This window comes from Xenopus laevis, chromosome 2S, assembly GCF_017654675.1.
Source record: "Xenopus laevis strain J_2021 chromosome 2S, Xenopus_laevis_v10.1, whole genome shotgun sequence".
Lineage (NCBI taxonomy): Eukaryota > Metazoa > Chordata > Amphibia > Anura > Pipidae > Xenopus > Xenopus laevis.
The window spans coordinates 138313436-138332031 of record NC_054374.1 but is presented as its reverse complement, the minus strand read 5'-3'; the positions used below and the strand labels follow the sequence as shown (position 1 = coordinate 138332031).

At 39.4% G+C, this 18596-nt stretch overlaps 1 protein-coding gene across 3 annotated transcripts in view; it reads right to left on the bottom strand.

Moving 5' to 3' along the window:
- atf7.S (activating transcription factor 7 S homeolog) overlaps positions 1 to 18596 on the bottom strand; it is a 64045-nt gene that overhangs the window by 22233 nt on the left and 23216 nt on the right. For 2 of the 3 annotated variants that reach the window (XM_018250145.2, XM_018250146.2), the window contains one exon: positions 3974 to 4029. The exons of the other annotated variant lie outside the window; for it this stretch is intronic. In XM_018250145.2, coding sequence (XP_018105634.1) covers positions 3974 to 4029 — 56 coding nt within the window. The remainder of the gene's footprint in view (positions 1 to 3973; positions 4030 to 18596) is intronic. 3 annotated transcript variants of the gene reach the window in all.

Genomic DNA, 18596 nt, shown 5'->3' with positions numbered 1-18596 from the left:
CAATTAATTGAAAGGAGCAATTTTACTAAGAGCATGCTACACCTAGGGGCAACTCGAATTTCAAGTTTATTTTAGTGTAATTCGACTAGGGAATAGTCCAAATTGGATTTGAGTTTAAAAAAAATTCAAAATTTTTCATGTACTGTCCCTTAAGGATTCAAATTCCGACTATTCGCTAAAAGCTGCCGAATTGGTGCTGTAACCTATGGGGGGACTTCCTACAATCAATTTGGAGTCGTTTGGTGGACTTTTGAAAAGCAAATTGTTTTTTAAAAAAAAAAAAAGTTTCTAACTCACTCCAAAAAACTCTAAATTCGACCCTTGATAAATATGCCAAAATCCTGTCAACAAACAGAGCTCAGCTGCTCACTCTTAGGGGCAGATTTATCAAGGGTCGAAGTGAAAATTTGATGTAAAAAAAATTTGAATTTTGAGCTATTTTTGTGTAGTTTTGAATAGGCCAAAATTTGATTTGAATTAGAAAAAAATTTGACTATTCGAATATCGAACTTTATCATGTCTCTTTATAACTTCGACTGTGACCATGCGCCATCTAAAACCTGTGAATTGCTGTTTTAGCCTATGGGGGACCTCCTAGAACCGATTTGGAGTCATTTGGTGGACTTTGAAAAATCAAAGTTTTCTGGGGCAAATCCTTCTATTCGAATTCGATCGAATGTGCTAAAACTTAGTTTCAAACGATTTGATTACAGCCTATTCACCTGAAGTTAAAAACTTTGATTTTTTTTTTTAAATAAATTTCGATTGTTTTTTTTTTTTATTTGAATTTCAGAATTATGGGAGTTCAAAAAACTCCCGTTACTTCGAAATTCGACCCTCGGTAAATCTGCCCCTTAATGAATACAGTGCTAGTGAACAAAGTTATTGTTGTATTCATGGGACAAACACAGATCTCTGCACCATTTATGGACAGCAGTCTGCCAGCAATACTTCTATCTGTAAGACAGGGTGCATAAAACATGGTGGTACAGCACCTTTTATTTGCAATTTCTACCCAGCCCTACAGGTAGTAAATGACCCCTCACATCTAAATTATTTGTGCCCAGTTCAGGAAATGTCATTAATTAATTTCAGTCCAGTCTGCTTTCAATGAATATCGTTATACAAAAGATAAACTGAGCTGCCTAATCAAATGACTAAACCATGGCAAGAGAAGCCCACCCCTGTAAGGTCACAAAAGTCAAGTGAGGTACAGACAGCTTTTACGTTCTCAGCTGTGTTAGCTGGGGAACCGAGAGCCAAGTCCCAAAATAACAGCAAGAGGAGACTTAGCAACCATACAGTGTTTATACCTCCATCCAACAGAACCCTCCTCCCTCCAAGGATAGGGAACCTAACTGTTGTGGGCTCAGCAAGATTGTGAACATTCTGCCCTGAATTGTCACACTGATAATCAGTACTTTGAATGGCTGCCCCCATTGCTACACAGTAACTTATGGATATAAACTAGGGATGCACCGAATCCACTATTTTGGATTCGGCCGAACCCTTCTTGAAAGATTCAGCCGAATACCGAACCGAATCTAAATCCTAATTTGCATATGGTGGGAAGGGGAAAATGTTTTTTATTACCTTCCAAAAAAGTCACGCGTTTTTCCCTCCCCGTCCCTAATTTGCAAATGCAAATTCAGATTTGGTTCGGCCTGGCAGAAGGATTCGGCCGAATCGGAATCCTGCTGAAAAAGGCCGAATCCCGAACCGAATCCTGGATTCGTTGCATTCCTAATATAAACAAAAGTAGTGTTTCTGAAGCAAACATAGGGTTTTACCAGTGCAGGGCAACACTGCATTATATTTGTTTTACGTTAAAACACTTTCATTTTTTGATTTTACTGTTCATTTAATTACAAAAAGTCCAAGTTCCATAGACTCCATTAAAATCAACATTTTTAACACATTTTGTACACAATAGAAGGAAAGAAATGCAGTGTTTCTTTTGACAGAGGACTTTACTAGTATTTTTAAATAGACCTTTCTGATAAAGCTTACTTAATTTTAGCCTTTCCTTCTCCTTTAAGGTATAAAGAACCAAATTACGGATCCATTATTCGGAAAACCCCAGGTCCCAAGCATTCTAGATAAAAGGTCCCATACCTCTAGAGAACTAAAGCTTACATGCAAAATGTAATTCCCAGGCTAAGCTTGTAGATTTGTTCCGTAGTCTTGGAACAGAAGTCAGAATAGAGCTCAGAGTAATGGGTCCATACTGGAAACTAGATGCTAAAGGCTACCTGGTGTTAATTTCCCATTGAACTTCCTTGCCACCATGAACTTCCCATTAAGGAGTCAATAAATTAAACAGTCTCTGCTATCTAGAGGTAGAGTAAACATTAGGAAAAAGTGTCCCTGTACAGAGCCCCTATCTGCAGCCATTGGCTCAACAATGTCCCTATTTTTGTCTCAGCTGCCCCACTATTCTTCGGTAAGGGAACTGAGTTTGCATTGACAGCAGTGTAACAGCAGCCACAAAGTAGAACATTTATTTTCTGTTTTTTTTATTAAATTCAACTTTGTGACCGTAACCTTAAGTTGGTGCTATAAAGACAAAATAGTCAAAAACATAGAGTGACCTAAGTAAAAAAAAAAGATGTCCCAGGGTTTCATCTTGAAAATTGTCAACCTTAGCTGAAGGGGCAGAGTGAAGTCTCAATGGAATGGTCACAGTTGAGATTTGTTGAAGTCAGGTACTGTGAAGGTAAGCAACCCAGTAATGTAGGCTATAGGGAGCACAATAAAAGGGAGATGAGCAAAGCGTAACCTAATAAAGCGTAACCTAATAAAGGCACAGAGACAAGGTCCTGGGCAAGATTGACAAGTGTGACTATTCTACGGACTGCAGCTACTTACTTAATTACTACTTACTTACTACTTACTTACTGTGTGACTGAGCCTTTAGATACCAAAGATGCAGAAGCATGCTGATGGCAAATATTAGTAGAAGCATATGAACTGCAATAAGCGGAGTACACTACACTACCCCAAGGATTCCCAACTCCCACATACAAAGTCATCCCCCACTCTTAAAAAAACACTCATATATATCCAACCATGTTTGTATAGTTGCAGCCACATGCCCTCTATTTTGGCAAGACCAAGACTGTTGGTCATGTGCAGAATAATGAAGGATCAGGTGGTGCATTACAAAACTTTAGTAGCGCACCTTCTACTTCAATGAGCCCTACCATTCCAAGCCCTCCCCTCTTCAAGCGTGTGCCAATGGCAGCAGCCTGGTATGGTTGCCATGGTGAGGCACAAAGCTAAAGAAGAAAGGAGCGTGTTTTATTGCAGCACACAAGCTTCATAGACATGCTTGTGTCCAAGGGGTGGCATAACTGGCACGTGCACATTTAGTTCGCTATCACCATCTTGATGACATCAGGCAAACTAAAATGGCGGCTGTGAGTAAGGAGAAATAGAGGTAAATTCGAGACAACTCTACGGGAGACGAGCGGTATTTTTAAAAAACCCATCAACGGTCTGGTACATATAAGGGACCTCTATAAGATAATGTGAAATTTTGCAGCAGTTGCACATGCAGAGTAAGGGAAGCAGAGCTCATGGGCGCAATCTTCTCTTCAGTTATCTTCATGAAGTGAGCGGCGCATTGGTGCATGCGCAATGCAAGCAATCTTCCGGTTTGTGACAACTGCGCATGCGCCAAAAGAGACAGAACTTGTCAAAGGGGAGGAAGAAGACACTAAGATTAGCGAAGAGAAGAAGATGGCGCCCGTGAGCTCCTCTGCGCCCACTCTGCACGTGTGGTCCCTATTTCAAGAGGGGACAGAATTCTGGGGTAAGACTATTTAGAGGGGAGGCAGGAACGAGGGTCAATGGAGGGGGGCCAGTGGGGACTTCATTGTGGGAGGTTTAGTTCTCCTTTAACGTGTATGGTCAGCTTTAGAGTTGCTCAGCATAAAACCAGTGAGTATTATTATTTATGAATTCATCTTACCTGCCCACAGCCAGGAGCACTACACACAAAGGGTCGATCGTCTCCCATTTCTCCTGCTAAAAAATACCAAAAAAAAGATGTTAGAATGCATGTATGAATAATGCATCTTTTCTACAAGAAGCATGATGTCATTAAAAATCTTGAAGGTCAAGTTTCAGAACTATAATGCACAATATTACCTTTAAGTATACACTACCAGATGTTGTCCAGCAACACCAAAATACCAACACAGACCGCAAATTTGGAAATACAAGTGTAATAACCCCGTTTTGTACAATGCCCCTAAGGGAGGGAATTTGTCCATCCCCATACAGGACAGACAGTACAAATACAGAGTAATTACACTTGTATTTCCAAATTTGTGGTCTATGTCTTGATATGTCCGTGTGGTTTCATCTATGTGGGTGAGACCAGACAGATGATTAAATCACAAATTTCACAACATCATTCGGCTATTAATTTGGGAAATATTACTTTGCCTATCTCAAGACACTTTGTGGAAAAAGGACACACCTCTGACCAGCCGAGGTTTATGGTATTGGAAACTATACCCCATCAGAAAAGGGGGGAAGTTGGTGGATTAAAGGGGTGGCTCACCTTCAAACAACTAGTGGTTTTCAGACAGACCAGAAATAACGACTTTTTCCAATTACTTTCTATTTTCTAAGTGTCACTGTTTTTCTAATATTGAAATGTAAAGTGCAATTTTTCACCTAAAGCAGCTCTGGGAGGGTGGGTCACCGACCCTGCAAACTGTTGTAAATTGATACATTTAGTTGATACATTTCTAATCTTTGTCTCTGCTGAGCAGAATCTATGGGTTTCATTACAGGCAGCTGTTAGAATTGATACAATAGTTGCTATTATTCCAGAGATGCTGCTGAGAAATGTATCAACTAAATGTTGCAAAATCGTAACAGTTCAGAGTCTTCCACCTGAATTACTGAGCTGCCAGACTGAAACACCAGAGACACAGAGACAGGAACATTCAACTTTAAACTTAGATTTTGAAAAAACTGTACAAAATAAATAATGGATAGTAATTGAAAAAATAATCCGGGGAACAATCTGAAAACAACTGAACTGAAACAAGTGTTTGGAAGGTGAACAACCCCTTTAATAAACTAAAGTCACTATATCCTATGGGTCTCAATAGAGATTATCCTCTGTTCTTGTTTGTGTGAAATACAATGATGCTTGATAAATTTGACTGTACATTTCATTATATAGTTGTTGTTTATATGGATTTGAATAATGAATGCATTATAAATGCAGTCTGTTTGATCAGTTGCATATTGCTTGATAAAGGGATTTACGGATGTGATGTAATTCTTTTAATAAACTTTTGCAGCATTTACAAAACTGTGTGCCGATTTGGCTTATGGAAACATATTGGGACGTAGCGGGATTCCTTATGCTTGCTGAGCACCGGGACTATAAGCTGTTTGTGAGATATATAAATATGTATTGCTTGAATGGAAGAGTTTAATAACATCTGCACACCATGTATGTATAATGATATGATATGTTTTATTGAGAAATATGTAAATGATTATGTTTTATGATGATGATGATACGTCAATTTCTATTGGTCTATTTTTCCTGCCAATTCTTATATTTAAGACATTCTTACAACTGCCTAGACACTTTGAGAAAGGCCTCGGAGGAGGCCGAAACGTTAGTCGCATGTAAACAATAAAACTTTTTATTATTTTCATAAGACCTGAGAGTGTGGATCTTCTTTGGTGGATATATATATATATATATATATATATATATATATATATATATATATATATATATAAAATGCAAAGATAGACAGCACTCACAAATATTATGCAAAAGCTTGTATTATTGTTCACATGGCTTGAGAAAGAGCCTATATTGGCTCGAAACGTCGCTACATTATGTGTACATGGTGATGTATATGCTTTTTTCACTTTAATACAAGCTTTTGCATAATATTTGTGAGTGCTGTCTATCTTTACATTTTATATAACGAGGGAAGACCGGAAAACCTCAATGGGACGTGCACCACAGACAAAGGAAGAGAATATAGCGTGAGTGCTGTTACTAACCAATACAAGTGGAATTATATATATCTATATATATATATATATATATATATATATATATATATATATATATATATATATATATATATATATATCTCACAAACAGCTTATAGTCCCGGTGCTCAGCAAGCATAAGGAATGCACAATTTTGAAAAATAAATGTATTTTTGGTTCACTAACCAAGGAGTGCGGGTCCTCTTGAACTTTATATATATATATATATATATATATATATATATATATATATATATATATATATATATATATATATATATATATATATTATATATATATATATATATATATATATATATATATATATATATACACATATATACATACACACACACACACTGGAGAGATTCTGCCTTCGAAATGAGAACAGTCCAGGCAAGGCGCAAGCGTGGAATGCAATTACTGGAAGGAATTCAGTGGGTGTGAAAGTGCCATTTGCATTCCTTCCTCTCTGTAGAAGTACAAACCAATGTCGCCCAAAGAACAGATTCTATTAGGGGCTCATGTTCTTGCTGATTCATTTCAGTCTCTGTGACTCATTTTATAAAGAAAAGCAAAACCAAATTATCCACCTCTCTGACTACAAGTTATACAGCCAGCCGTTACATGAAGATGCTTATCTTGTTAGCTTTGCCAAGAAACAATAACAGATGAAATGATGTTCTCAAACAGCTGCATCATCTCTGAATGTCCTTCTGCATCAGAGATTTGCAGTGTTAATGGCAACTAATTCTGTATCATTCTGCATGATAATTGATTTCAGGGTGTGCAGCTGCTGTTTTAAGAAGGGACACATTTTGAAGACAAATTGAAACCACATGAAATGAAAAATGTTAAAAAAAAATTTCTCTCTCTTTGGAAATAAAATGTTGAAAATATCAGAATCACAAAGTTATGCCTCGTTAGTAGCAACTGCAATAGTATTTGTGTTTCTTTATGCTGTTGCTCCATATGGGAGCATGGACTTTATGGCACATTTTAAGGTAATTTCCTGTTGTGGGCACTTCCATGGAGCAAACTGGCCATTCACAATGATCATGGCCCAGTAATCCAGATCAAAGACATTTGCCCATCAATGTGTATGGTTAAACTGGACAATATGTAACTAATCTGCAGCCTAATGAGTTGTATACAAAAGCCTGGCATGTCTCAAACAAACAAGCTTTACGGTACAGCCACTAGGACCGATGCAGCCTGATGTCAATAATGGTGTGGTTCAACTTTTAGGGTCAGTCCACATGAGCAGATTCGGGGAGATTAGTCGCCCCAGCGACAAATCGCCTCTTCTTCGGGGCGACAATCTCCCCAAACTGCCTTCCCCCTGCCCTCCGCCAGCTAAAATGAAAATTGGCTGCAGCAATTCACACACGCCACTTTCATTTTAGCTGGCAGAGGGCAGGCAGAAGAAGAGGCGATTTGTCGCTGGGGCGACTAATCTCCCCGAATCTGCTCTTGTGGACTGGCCCTTAGGGGGTTATTTAAAAGGAAAATATCCAAAAAAGTCATGCATTTCGGGAAAAAGCCCAACAATAATTAGGGATGCACCGAAACCACTATTTGGGATTCGGCCGAATCCCCGAATCCTTGGTAAAAGATTCGGCCGAATCTCCGAATCCTTGGTGAAAGATTCGGCCGGATTACCGAACCGAATTTGCATAGGCAAAGGAAAGGAAAAAGTGAAAAAAATATTTTGTGATGAAAAGTCATGTGATTTCCCTACCCGCCCCTAATTTAAATATACAAATTAGGATTCGGTCCGGCCAGGCACAAGGATTCGGCCGAATCCCAAACCGAATCCTGTATTTGGTGCATCCCTAAAAAAAAGAGAGCGATTTGGGGGGGGGGGGAAATATTGAAAAGAAGATTTATCGAGTGTTTCCCCCAATCAAATTAAATCATCCTATTTTTTAATAAAAAATAAGGTCAAATCGTGGATTCTAGTTTGATCTGACTGTTTTAATAAAATAATCAGAAAAATTCAGATTTTGTAAATAACCCCCTTAGTATCTTATAGAATGGCAAAATCAAAAAAAATGTCAATAGGTCATCATTATTTATTCAAGTTTTTTAAATTATTTACATTTTCTGTCTCTTTCCAGCATTAAGATGGGGGTAACTGCAGCTTTTTAAAACTATTTCTTTGTAAGGCTACAATGTATTGTTATTGCTATTTATTACTCATACTAATTATGCCTCTTCTATTCATATTCAAGTCTCTCATTCAAATCACTGCATGGTTGCTAGGGTAATTTGGACCCTAGCAACCAGATTGCTAAATTGGCCAACTGTAAAAGCTGCTGAATAAAAAGCTAAATAAATCAAACACCACAAATTATAAAAAATTAAAACCAACTGCAAACTGTCTCATAATATCACTCTTTACATCATACTAAAAGTTAATTTTTTAAAGGTGAACAACCCCTTTAACTATTGGCATCTGTTTGCTGAACATGTAGGATGTTAATGAATGTGTAACTGTTAATAATGAGGCAACATTCCAACAGTAAAGTTCATGTTTTAGAAGATGATCTTGTGTGTTTTGCCTGACAAGGGAACATGGTCTTAACTGCAGGAAATTACATTTTAATGTGCCATAATGTTTAAAAAAAATGCTGCTGTTCAGGCTGGACTATTGAAATTCAGTTTTATTAGTGAGCAAATGAGCAAATCTGACCCGTTCTGCTAAAAATCCGTTAAAATGGCTAGAAATACAGAAAATGCATTGACGTTAATGGGGCTTAACTATACATTAGAATCTATGGGAGTTTTTTTTCCCAGCGAAACACAGTGAAATATTTTGGTCCTCCCTAAAAGCTACATAATGAGACAACCAATATATTTCCACATACGATAAAAAGTTATGTGGCTAAGCCCTGATCAGAATATAGGTGAGGGAGATTGCTTACAGTCTTCAAATATCAAGGTATACATTATCTAAAAATTAATCTTCAGATGTACAGGTATGTTCCCATTAAGTGCAATAAATGTGTTTTATGCGGAACCCCTTCATGCAACAGAAAATTATTTTGCAATTTAATACAAAAACGAAAAATGTTATGATAAAAGCATCTCTTAAAATATGAAATGTAGAGCAGATAAATGATATGCTCTTGGAAAACTTGTGTCATTGAGGTAAGCTAATAAAAGGAACATTAGCAGGTTTCAGTGAATCCAGCTGCCAGGATTCCACCCAAGAGTTGACAGCACAAACCATGCTGGTAATACAGAAAGCAGAATTGCTGTAGAGGCTCAGAAACCATGAGTGCTGACACAAATGATTTGTTCTTTTACACATTTCCTATTCTGAGACTACTGTTAAAACAACTGGCCCACTAGTCTGGCTCTCTGTCTACATGGGACAAAGGAAACTAAAATCAACTGTGGAGGACAAAGTAAAGTATTTGTTTTTAAAGGAATTTAAGAAAATATCTCAGGAACCAGGCAGAGGTTGACAATGTTCTTAGGTTTGTTTGCACTAGCAAAATGAGGGCTCCAAATAAATACAAATGCATACAAATTGTAGCCCCGTGTGGCTAGTGCAAAGAAGCCTTAAAGGAGAAGGAAAGTCTTCTTCCACTTGGGGGTGCCAAATGTTACACACCCCCAAGTGATTGTTTTTACTTACCTGAAACCCTGGGCTGGTGCTCCTATCAGCAGAAAACTGTACCGGCCCAGGGTTATACCAGTGCGCACCACGGAGCGATCCTCTTCCGGCTTCTTCTTTCTTAAATTCCCCGGGGGAGACGCATGCGCAGTAGAACGAAATAGCTGACTTTTTAGTTAAAGTTCCGCTTTCACTCTACTGCACATACGCAGCTGCGAGAAGAAGAAGGCGGAAGAAGATCGCTCCGTGGTGCTCGCTGGAAGAACCCCGGGCCGGTGCAGTTTTCTGCTGATAGGAGCACCGGCCTGGGGTTTCAAGTAAGTATATACAATCACTTGGGGGTGCCTAACATGTTGCACCCCCAAGTGGAAGAAGACTTTCCTTCTCCTTTAAAGGGGACCTGTTATTTGGAAGAAATACTTCCAAATATATCTTCTATTGGGTTAGTCAAGTAAAATAAACTTTACTTACACTATATACTTTATTAATCTTGTTTCCTTGAGTCTTGGAATTATACAATCACAGCAAGCAGGCAGTAGCCATTTTGTGAACACTGCTATTAAGACTTTCTGCATCATACTTCTTGTTTTTCCACCAGAATGGGGGACATGATGTCCATATCCATACACTGGTTACACAATTAGATGGTGAAGAGGGAGGGGGAATGTGAGGAGTGCAGTGACATCTAGGAAGTGCTGAATGGAAAGCAAAGTAATTGCCTGAGGCATAGAGGTGGAGCAGACAATATGTGATTGAGAGCTGAGAATTTTAAATACCTTTATAACAGGTATGGATGTAATGAATTGATAAAAATTAGAATTTGATATTTCATTTGAAAAGAACAATAATTAAACAGGTTTTTATGTCTCCCCCCCCCCCTTGTATGGCCCCCCACATCAATGTCTGCCTGCTGTGTCTGTTTAAAATGTATAAGCTTTAAAGTGTATCACTACAGAGATTAACTGGTGCCTGCATTGTTTAAAGGACCAGAAACAAAAAAAAAATTCGTTAGTATACATCAAAAAATAAACACCAAGACAAATAAAACTTTAAAATAGCGAAGCCTTTATAAGAAATAACTTACCGAAACTCCACTTCCGTTCCTGTTCAGAAAAGGCAACAGGGCGACCATCCATTGTGCGGCGCTGGATTTCTTCTCCGTGGCTGTCTCTCATGGTGTACTGACAGCATGTGAAGCGGCTGCTGCATCAGGGAGCTCTATATTGTACACATCACCCCGGCTTCTGTGTAACTACCCGTTCCAGAGTACAGAGTCTCAGCAGGGAAAGAGGGCACCGGGCTGCTACTGTCTGGGCCATAATCCACAGGGGGCAGCTTAGGGATCTAAGCGCTGGCTCGGGTTCTCCGTGCTCTTCTGGAAGTCGCCCTCTACATTACCCAGCTATACAGGCTTGCCAGATCCCTGATGCTCACAAGCTGTAGGGATCACATGTGGAATCCATTTGACTCTTGCCAGGCACAAGAAGCCAGATCCTGCTGCTCTCTCATACCGGACCTATTCCCCCCTCTCTCCAGGCTTCTTGTCACTCAGTAATATATACACTGTCCCTCCTTCGCCGCACACGGATCTGAAGACCCTGTAGGCTGGCCGGGGTGGGATGATGCCATTTGCCGCCGCTAGTGCCAGTCCTTCGGCAGTTCCATAGAGCAGCTGCAGCTCCAACTCCCGGGCCTCATTTTCTTCCTGGGCTTGCTGCCTCCGGAGCACAACTTGTGCGCCATCACCCTCTGGCGCTCAGCGTTCACTTTGCACACATACAGTCTTTCCAGCAGCAGTAGCGCTTCTGGCCCTTGAGCGCAGACACTGCCCCGTGATTCCTGCCGATTTAAAAACTGCACGGATCAGTGTCTATAGATTATGCAACTATGGCCGCGCAAGTTGTGCTCCGGAGGCAGCAAGCCCAGGATCCGTGTGCGGCAAAGGAGGGACAGTGTATATATTACTGAGTGACAAGAAGCCTGGAGAGATGGGGGGGGGAATAGGTCCAGTATGAGAGAGCAGCAGGATCTGGCTTCTTGTGCCTGGCAGGAGTCAAATCAATTCCGTATGTGATCCCTACAGCTTGTGAGCATCAGGGATCTGTCAAGCCTGTATAGCTGGACGATGTAGAGGGCGACTCCCAGAAGAGCACAGAGAAGTCGAGCCAGCACACACAAGCCGGGGTGATGTACAATATAGAGCTCCCTGATGCAGCAGCCGCTTGACATGCTGTCAGTACACCATGAGAGAGAGCCAGGGAGGAGAAATCCAGCGCCGCACAATGGATGGTCGCCCTGTCACCTTTTCTGAACAGGAACGGAAGTGGAGTTTCGGTAAGTTATTTCTTAATAAAGGCTTTGCTATTTTAAAGTTTTATTTGTCTTGGTGTTCATTTTTTGATGTATACAAATGAATTTTAAAAACATTTTTTTCATGTTACTGGTCCTTTAATCAAATTCAGATTGTAATCCACTGTATTGTTCACACATGTAATCCCCCACCAGTATTGTTCACACTTGTGACACCTCTATTGTTCACATCCTAAAGCCCAGTACTGTATTAGTATTTCCGGTACAATAGTATTTCATGAAAGCTGTGCCACCCACCGGGAGGGGGCTCCCTTTGCTTCAGAGGTAATATGTGGCTTCTTGTAAGGGATTAACTAGAAAAGAACTAGAAGAAATATACAGATGCTTGGAAAGACTGCAATCAGTCAAAGAACAACTGATTATGTCTCCAAAATGCCTCAGTCACATTCAAAAATAATTTTAGGGAAGCTAGATAACATAAATCAGGAAAACAACAACTAAACATGCAGTTTGTATAGAGAGAAAAAACAACAGTAGAGTCCTTTGTGGAACAAGTTTTTGAAACATGGACATGACCAAGACCGGACTCACATTTTTACTTGCTTGGATCCGCTATCTGACCCGCAACAGCCTTATCCACAACCAGATCGGCAACTAGCTGACCACCCTTAAATTAGGAAGTGCTGTTGCTGCAAACTGGAAGTGAATTTATCAGAAGCTGGCAGGGCAGAATAAAAGTTAAAAAAAGGAATAAAGATAATATGGAAAACAAAAGAAATAAAGATTAGACCGTGACCCACATCTATACCTGCACCCAACAATCTGAAATGCAACCTGCAGGGTATCTGCTTTTTTGTGGGTAACCAGTGGGTACGCAACCCAATGCTCTAAAAGACTGTAAAGTTTTCCTGTAAATATATTTGTAATTCTAAATCTAACCCATGCTTGCATTCTCTGTTTTAATGTATGCACAAACCTTTCCCTTGCTGGAGCCCAGGTACTATACAACCAAAATCAGTTTCCCAAAAATTGTCATCTATGAACCGCAGGTTAGTAATTCCATTAACCTATATACATCCAGACTAAAGTTACACGTAACTCACCACATGTAACGATGTAGTGTCCGTGAACTTCCAGCTTACCAGTTCAGAGCTAGATAATAAGTGAGTAATTTAAAACGTAACTTTTAATAATATCACTCTTTAAAAAAGGTGTACACACGCTACCATATATGAACCGACTCACTACTCTCTGTCCTAGAGAGTAGTGTGGGACCGTGTCCCAAAAAAACACATTTAATTAAAACTACAGACACAAGGTGGATCGGTGGTTGTTGGTAATCATTCTTTTATTCTTTTAAGTTTCAAGTAAAGGTTAAAGGTTAATAGTCTGTACCACTTGGAATTAAGCCCATTCACCCTCCCTTCCGTTCGATTCCCCAAATAATTCTACCTGCCTTTGCGGGGAACGAGTTGGCACTGGTCCCCCACCACGGTCCACCTATGCCACCTGCCCTACGCGTTTTGCCGTTCGCTCGGCTTCTTCAGGGGCATAAGTAAGTCTTAAATTACTCACTCCGACAGTCTGATAAATGTAGTTCTTACATGAGATTCTCCTTCACTTCCTGTTTCTTCACAACATCAGACACGTCGCATGGCGACTTGTCAGCACCAAACGCATCATGGAGTTCCTCCCTTAAACATTAATAGAATAAGCCATCACAACATCATCTGCAGTACATTCCACAACCTCACTGTCCTCACTGTGAATAATCACCTATGCTGCTTCGAATTAAAGTTCAGTTCCTTTAGTCTATAGGGGGTGACCTCTGGTGCAGTGATCCATTATAAGGGAAAAAGATCTTCTGCTATCTGACTATAATGCCCTCTAATGTACTTCTAAAGAGTAATCATGTGCCCTCACAAGCGTCTTTTTTCCCAAAAAGAACAATTCCAACCTCAACAGTCTACCCTCATAGTTTAAATCTTCCATCCCCTTAACCAGTTTATTAATATCATTTATATCCTTCTTAAAAACTGGAGCCCAAAACTGAACTGCATACTTCAGATGAGGCCTTACCGGGGACCTATAAAGAGGCAGAATTCTTTTTTAAGCCCTTTAATGCCCTTTTTTATGCAAAACAGAACTTTATTTGCTTTAGTAGCTACAGAATTACACAACTTCTCTTCAAAAACTCAGATACTTCTCAATTAAGGAAACCCCCAACACACTTCCAGTTAATAGTATAACTATATAGTATTTTATTTGTGTCAAAGTACATAAACTTGCATTTATCAACATTCAACCTCATTTTCCAGATTGCTGACAAGTTTTCCAATTTTGTCAGATCACTCTGCAAAGTGGCAACATCCTGCATGGAACTTATAGTTCGGCAAGTAGCATCAGCAAACATAGAGATTGTACTTTCAATGCCCTCCTCAAGGTCATTAATAAACAAGTGAAAAAGCAGTACTCCACTAACAACACTAGTCCAATTATAAAATGCCATTTAACACTACTCTCTGTATTCCATCCTTCAGACTGTTCTCTATCCAGGTGCAAATACTATTTTCCAGGCCAATATCCCTTAATTTTACAATTAACCACCTGTGTGACCGACCCTGTAGCAAAAGTCCAAGTAGATTACATCCACTGCCAACCCAGAGTCAAGGTTCCTGCTCACCTCCTCATAAAAGGCAATTCAATTAGTCTGGCAAGATCTGTTGCATATAAAAAAAATGCTGGAACAAATTCATGGGGGGAAATTCACAAAAGTGAAGGAAGCTTTTTTTTTGGTGTAAAAGTAGTGTTAAAAGTGGTGTAAACACAATCTCCATATTTCCAAAGATCTGCCAAAATACCGGCTCAACTGGCACTTTTCATATTCTGGTGAAAGAAAGAACAGTTTACAGAGACTTTTGTGAATAGGTCGTTAAAACGGAGAAGAAAACAACATTTTAACAACATTTTCTCCTTACATTTTTAAAATCGAGTACAGATCAGCGTAAAACACTTCCACATGTGTGAGCTCTGCATTGTTTGACCCAATCTCCATTCACCCCACTTTTTAGTTCAGTATGGGGGACTAATTAGCATATTCATTCGGATTAACAGCCTATTGTCAGGGTACAATCTTATTCTCTGTGTAATCAGAAATGAATAAAAATAGATTATTCATTTTCAGGGAATAGAAAAACAATTTATATTATTTTTAAATATAAAAAAAATCATTTATTTCCAGCATAAAATAGGTGACAAAAAATGATTTTACCCCACATTTGCATTATTTTGCTATTTGCTAAATGAATGAAGCAATGTTAGAATTTAGAGTAAATATATATTATAGATCTTTATTTAAAGGTGAAGTAAAGCTACCCTGACAAATGTTCATTTTGTACCAGTAAGCAGCCCATCCCCCATCATGCTCACTACTACAGAGTTGCCCAGCAGTGTTGCACCATTTAACTGTGCCCTTTCTGTTCCCAGCATCCATCAGTCAGCAATGCATACACACTGGAAGCTAAAGGGGGATCTTGGTCATGTTACTAGGTGAGATAAATAATGGACACCATGAGTTCAGCACTGCGGGCGCTCAGCTGGATAAAGCAGGAGGCGTATATTGCTTCATCCAATATGGCAGAGCTATCAGCACTTCATCAGCTCTGATGAAGTGCCGGTAGCTCTGGGCACAAAACGCGTAGGCTGATCTGCACTATTGTGTGCCACTCTATGCCACGCTGTTTGATTTAACAAAGCCATATTGGATGAAGCAATATACGCCTCCTACTTTATTCGTCGGATCGCCCGCAGTGCTGAATTCATCGTGTCCTGTGTAGAGTTGGGAGTGTATGCGCCTGTGGAGTTTTCACGGGATGCTGCTGGAGGGGAGACGTGCTTCGAAGACGCTGAACGGGTGAGCTCCACTTCCTATATTCTCCTCATTATTTATTTCTCAAAAGAGATAATGGGAATGGATATGCGGTAAAGAAAAAAAAAAAGAAAAAAAGAGGGAACAAAAGTTGGCGTGTGTAGCATGGCAAAAATCTTTTGATCACGCCCCTTTTTTGTGGCCCCACACCCTAATTACCATGTTCATTTGGCAAGATATGAAAGTTTGAACACATTTCTGTGTTTTTTTCAGTTATTTCAATCTGGAACTGTTCTGTTTAAAAGACATTCACAAAATCTGAGCTAGAGGTTTGTGAATATGGCGAGAAATCCAACAATTTTATCTCCACTTTTGTCTCTATATTATTTGCAGTGAATTCCTTAATACCCTTTCCAAAAGCGTTCCTGCCATCGACATCAAACTAACCGGCCTATAGTTTTGAGGCTGGGAACCGAATCCCTTTTTAAATATCGGCACCTCATTTGCAATTTGCCAGTCTCTTGGCACCATGCTGGACCTCAATGAATCCTGTAAATTTAAATAAAGAGGTTTGGCAATCACAGAGCTAAGCTTGTTTAGTACCTTGGGATGAATACCATCCAGTCTTGGACCTTTGTTTAGGTTTACATGTCCTAGTTTCTTTTGAATTACCTCTTGCATGAACCATGGATCAGTAGTTGTATTACTAGAATTGGGAGTATTAAGAAGAAAACCATCATTAGTAGGTTCCTCAGCTGTGTATACAGACGAAAAACAAGCCCATTTTTTTTTTATATTGGTTACATATTAAATACCCTTTTCCATCCCAACTGCAGCTCGTCTTTTTTGCATGATTTATTGGCCTTCTTGTACCTGGCAAAAGTTTCAGCTGTCCCTGCTAACTTAAAAGCATGTTTTTTCTTACGAACCACAAAGGTTTTGCTTTGTGATGACGTTTCTTGCTTACAAAGGGAATATACTGAAATGTATATTTATCAAGAAACATTTCAAAGACATCCCATTTTTCTTCTGTGTTTAACCCTGTGAAAATCCATTCCGAGTTGCTAAGAGGTGCCCTTATATTGGCAACGTTTGTGCATTTTGTGTTTTGGTTGCACTTTATAGAGTTGCCTTTGTATCATAATCTCAAAGGAGACCATGTTATGATCACTATTCCTTTAATGCTCACCCACACAAATGCTAGAGTTGCATCCAGTATTATTAGTTATTACAAGGTGCAAGAGAGAGCCATACCTAGTAGGTTGCTGAATGAGATGAAATAAAAGTTGTCATTTAGCATATTAACAAATCTGATAGCTTTATCTGACTTGGCAACCATATTCAATGTCTGGATAATTAAAGTCACCTATAATAATAACAACGTGACCAAGTTTATAAGTCACCTCTATTTGTAAAATTAGCTGGGCTTCATTCTCGTCACTTATACCTTTTGCGAAGTTGATAACTCTACCAAGAGGGATTCCACATTGTCACCAATGCTACCAATTATCGTTTCTTTAGTGCATGGCGTTAATGGAGGCTTTACACACAGACAAACTACCCTACCCTTTTTCATCCCACCAGGTCTCTGTTATACCAATTATTTAATATTTTTTAGTTCATGTAATTAACTCTAGCTCTCCCATTTTAACTGACAAACTTGGTGCAGTCGTCAACATACATTGGAGATTACTACTAATATTTACATTACCTAAAAGAGAATTAGTTCTTAAATTAGTATGAGCCTGAGGGATCTCACTCTTCCCTCATTATCCCTTACTAATTCCACTGCCCAGTTTACCATAGCTTCCCCATAATTCTCTAGCTCTCCCACCGGGCCTAGTAAGACTCCTCCAACCTATTATCCATTCTTTCCCCCAGCACAGTGTACCCCCAGGAAGTGTCAGCCATGTGCTCTAGGAACCCAAATCCTTCCTTCCTACACCAAGACTTTAGCTCCCTAAGCTCCCGCTGTCTTCCTAAACTTGCATGAGGCACAGGCAAAGTTTCCGAAAAAGACATTGAAAGACCTTGCCTTAATCTTAGAGCCTAAATCCCTGAACTCACTCTTTAAGGTCATCCATCTACCATTGATTTTATCATTAGTACCAATATGTATTAAGACAGCTGGGTCATACCCTGCCCCACCCAATTATTTGTCAACTCTATCAACCACATGCCAAACCCTGGCACCAGGAAGACAGTAAACAGTTAGGTTGTATTGACCTGGACGACAGATTACCCAACCCATTTTCCTAATAAACGAATCCCCAATAATTGAAAAAGCTTTTGCAAGGAGGTGGTCAGTGGGGACTTCAGTGACGAATGGACAAAAACTGCAGGAACCAGAAGTTCAAAGCTGATAGAACTGGGCATTGTTGTTTAGTTGCATCAGCCCATTTGTCCATTATGCAGATGAGTTTTTCTCTTGGAATTCTACTATATTCCACTGAACGTCTATAGTAAACTCTTATAGATCTTGGCCATGTGGTATTTAAGGAGGCATTATTCCTAGAAAGTTCTAGTACAATATGCCAGTTATTTAATATTTTTTTTGCGATCAGTTTGCTTGGCAGCCCTCTTGCTAGTGGAGGTATCATGTGCACCCTTTCAATAGCAAAGGTGGGTGACAACTGCTAGACACCATTTGACACTGCATTATTCATATTCAAAATATTGTTTTAGTAGGTGCAAAAAAAGTGCACAATAGTCTTTTCAAGCAATTTAAGCCTATAGTAACTATGCACAAGA